We start from the raw sequence: 3,298 nt of genomic DNA, 5'->3' as shown, positions 1-3,298 counted from the left end.
GACCATTTGAACATACACATGCAAGTCTCGTGAACAAATTCAACCAAGCAAGGAGGCATCTTTTTTTTTGACGATTTTTATGAAGTGGTTTTGTTTTCAGCATACATCAATTGCTCTATGAACCACTATCTGACGAAGAAGAGCATTCTTTGCAAGTATGCCACACAACATTGCCAAGATAAATAAACATGTCAAATATAAGTATGTCTTTTTCGACTAAAAGTTCTTAAACATACATAAAACCGATAATCTCATAAGCGATTGTAATTGTGCAAATAGTTTGTATACAAAATATATCCTTATCAGATATTTGCATTTAAAGTTCATCAACCAAATCATATAATCATGCTTATGGCAGCAACCTTCGGTTGAGCTACTAGCAACTGCACACTATTGGTCATTTGCATTGGCGCGGACACGAAACGGACCTGTGCGTGCAACTCGAGCCCTGGATCCACCGTCTCCAGTTGACGCCGTCGACGAGAAAAAACAGACCCGCTTGTGTTCGAATAATGCTACACGTACAAACAAGTTACAACGTTTTACAAAGAGGGTTAATTTGATTGATCAATAGGTGAGGAGGCAGCCCACCTCCCCGGAAAATTATGGGAGGAGGGGCAAGTTTGTGATTGGTTAGTAGATGGAAAAAATTCTAGTCAGCGTGTAATTGCGTGTAATTCTTTGTATGTTTAACATTATTGCTTGTGTTCTTCCTAATTTCGACTTGCACAAATTTGAAATCCAATCCACTTTTCCTGCGCTAAAGAAGGGCTGGGATCGCCGGACCCTTGACCCGCTTTGACTAGGTCCCTCGCTCAAGACGGTTACGCGAGTGACGTGACGTGACGTGACGCCGTGCTCCGCTTTGCTCTCTCCCATGCCATCACCGCGGCCGGCTACGCTTTATAGCCAGCCCCCTCCGGATCCATCCCCATCCCCATTCCAGTTCGTTGGTTCAGCCAGCCATGGCTCTCCGTCTTCACCACCTACCCCTCCTCCTCCTCCTCCTCGTGCTATCCACCGCCTCCGCCACCCACTCGCCGGAGAGCGCCACCGCCTCCGCCTCCGCCCGCGCCCACCACCACCACCGCCGCTCGCCGTTCGGCACGGCCACCGCCCACTTCCACCCCGTCCCTGCCGCCGCGCCCTCCATGCACCAAAACCACCTCCACGCCGACAGCCAGTCCCTGCTCTCCGCCGGCGACGTCGACCCCGTCCTCGCCGACGCGCAGGCCCGTCCCGCTCCGCTCGTGCCGCCCCAGGCCGAAGCGGCATCACCGCCTCCCACGCTCGTCCTCCCGCTGCCGGATCTCGCGGAGGCGACGCCGCGGCCGCAGGAGGAGGGCTCCGCGCCGACGACGCCCGCTGCAGCGACCACAACGACGACGACCAGCACGCTTCTCCCGCTCCCTGCCACGGTGGCGACGACCGCGAGCCCGCCTCCGCCTCCCGCCGCGTCCGACGCCGAGCAGGGGCTGCAGCAGCTCTCCAGGGTGCTCACCTCGCTGGGGTACAACGAGATGGCCTCGGAGGCGCCGCTCCTCGCCCGCGCGCCGCCGCTCGCGAGGTGGCCCGGGGCCATCACCGTCTTCGCCGCCCCCGACGCCTTCCTCCAGGCCGCCTGCCCCATGTGCTCGCGCCGCCACCTCCTCGAGCAGCACATCGCCATGGGCTACTACCCCTACTCCGAGCTCGCCGCCGCAGCCACCATGAAGATCCCCTCCGCCTCCGTCGGCTTCTGCATCAAGGTCGCCACCGAGCGGGGCCCCTTCGGCATCCACTACGCCAGGATCTACGCCGACGGCGTCGAGGTGTCCCACCCCGAGCTCTACAACGACGGCCGCTACGTCGTCCACGGCCTCCACGGCTTCCTGCGCCCGCTCACGCACTCCTGCTTCGACGGCCCGCACCACCACCACCTCACGAGCCGCTCCGCCGCAGCCTCCGCGGCGACTGCTTCCTCCGTGGTGCGCATCATGATCCGCGACGCCATGGCGCGACTCCGTGACGGGGGCTACGGCTTCATGGCGCTGGCCATGCGCGTCAAGGTCGCCGAGCTCGAGAAGTTTGCCAACCTGACGCTCTTCGCGCTCGACGACCCGGCCATCTTCGTCGGCGGAGGCCACGACTACGTCTCGGCGGTGCGCTTCCACATCGTCCCCAACCACCGCCTCACGCGCGCAGACCTCCACCGCCTCCGCCCCGGCACGGTGCTCCCCACGCTGGCCGGCGAGGGCCAGAGCCTCGTCGTCACCCACTACGCCACCGGCTCAGCCTCCTCCAACGACGACGTCCGCATCAACTACATACCCATCAAGGAGCCCGACGTGGTGGTCAACTCGCGCATTGCCGTCCACGGCGTCTACGTGCCGTTCCCCCGCCTCCACCTCGCCGACCTCGCCGTCGCGTCCGCCACCGACCAGACGAACGGCACCTGCGGCGTGGGGGAGCCCTTCGGCGACTGCGCCTCCTCAGCGATCACCTCTCCGAAGAGGCAAGTAGCTCCCGGCGAGTGATGCGATGCGTACGTCTCGTCTCCATCGTTTTGCTCTGTTATTATGTTTCTAGCCATGGAGGATTTACTGCTAGTAGTGCGTAGTGGTGGAGTAGTGGTTCGGATTTGGGCAGTCGTTTAGTTCAATAGAGGTTCAGATGAGAGATGAGTACTTCTGATTGCATTTTGTGGCACCGAATGACTGTTGCATAGCTTATCCAGTACGACTTGAATCAATTTTGGTGCGAATTTGATTCATCTTCTCGTTGCTCTGTTCCGACTGTTTGCTCAACTTCTGTTCTTGCCTGTGCTAATTTTGTTCCTGCATGCATCAGTTACAGTTTATATGGCTCAATTCACTTCGATTTTACTCTGAATCATCCTATGCATGCATACATACAACTACAAGGAATGTTGTTCAGTTGTTAGGATTCTGATTGAAAAGCGTGCGTGTTTGTTGATCAGGCACAGGACCCGATGCCACAAACTTACTGCAATGATCGTTTCGTTCTTCTTCTGTTATGATGTGCAGTACTAGGTTGAGTTTGCAGATGATCTTGTGATGGTTGATCTGCAGGATCTTTGTCTACTTCAGTTTGTTTGTTCTGGTCATGCTAAATTGCTAACCGAATGTCTTTGGCATTCCCCTTTCGGTTATGGCTCGTGAACTTACGGTGTTCGTCTTGTTTCAGATCTGTTAAGGTGTGCATGATAGATCGACTGCATGTTCTATTTTTGCACCGTGGATCATGTAGGATGAATGTCATTTTATACTCCCTCTGTTTCTAAATATAAGTCTTTTTA

At 56.4% G+C, this 3,298-nt stretch overlaps 1 protein-coding gene across 1 annotated transcript; it reads left to right on the top strand.

Moving 5' to 3' along the window:
• The first annotated feature begins 954 nt into the window (after nt 1-954).
• LOC119298997 lies at nt 955-2,833 on the top strand. The gene has a single exon (XM_037576311.1). The coding sequence runs from the start codon at nt 966-968 to the stop codon at nt 2,514-2,516; it is 1,551 nt and encodes a 516-aa protein (XP_037432208.1). The 5' UTR covers nt 955-965; the 3' UTR covers nt 2,517-2,833.
• The last annotated feature ends 465 nt before the right edge of the window (nt 2,834-3,298 follow it).

The sequence above is a fragment of the Triticum dicoccoides genome, chromosome 5A (genome assembly GCF_002162155.2).
Source record: "Triticum dicoccoides isolate Atlit2015 ecotype Zavitan chromosome 5A, WEW_v2.0, whole genome shotgun sequence".
Lineage (NCBI taxonomy): Eukaryota > Viridiplantae > Streptophyta > Magnoliopsida > Poales > Poaceae > Triticum > Triticum dicoccoides.
This window is presented reverse-complemented; position numbering and strand designations above follow the sequence as displayed.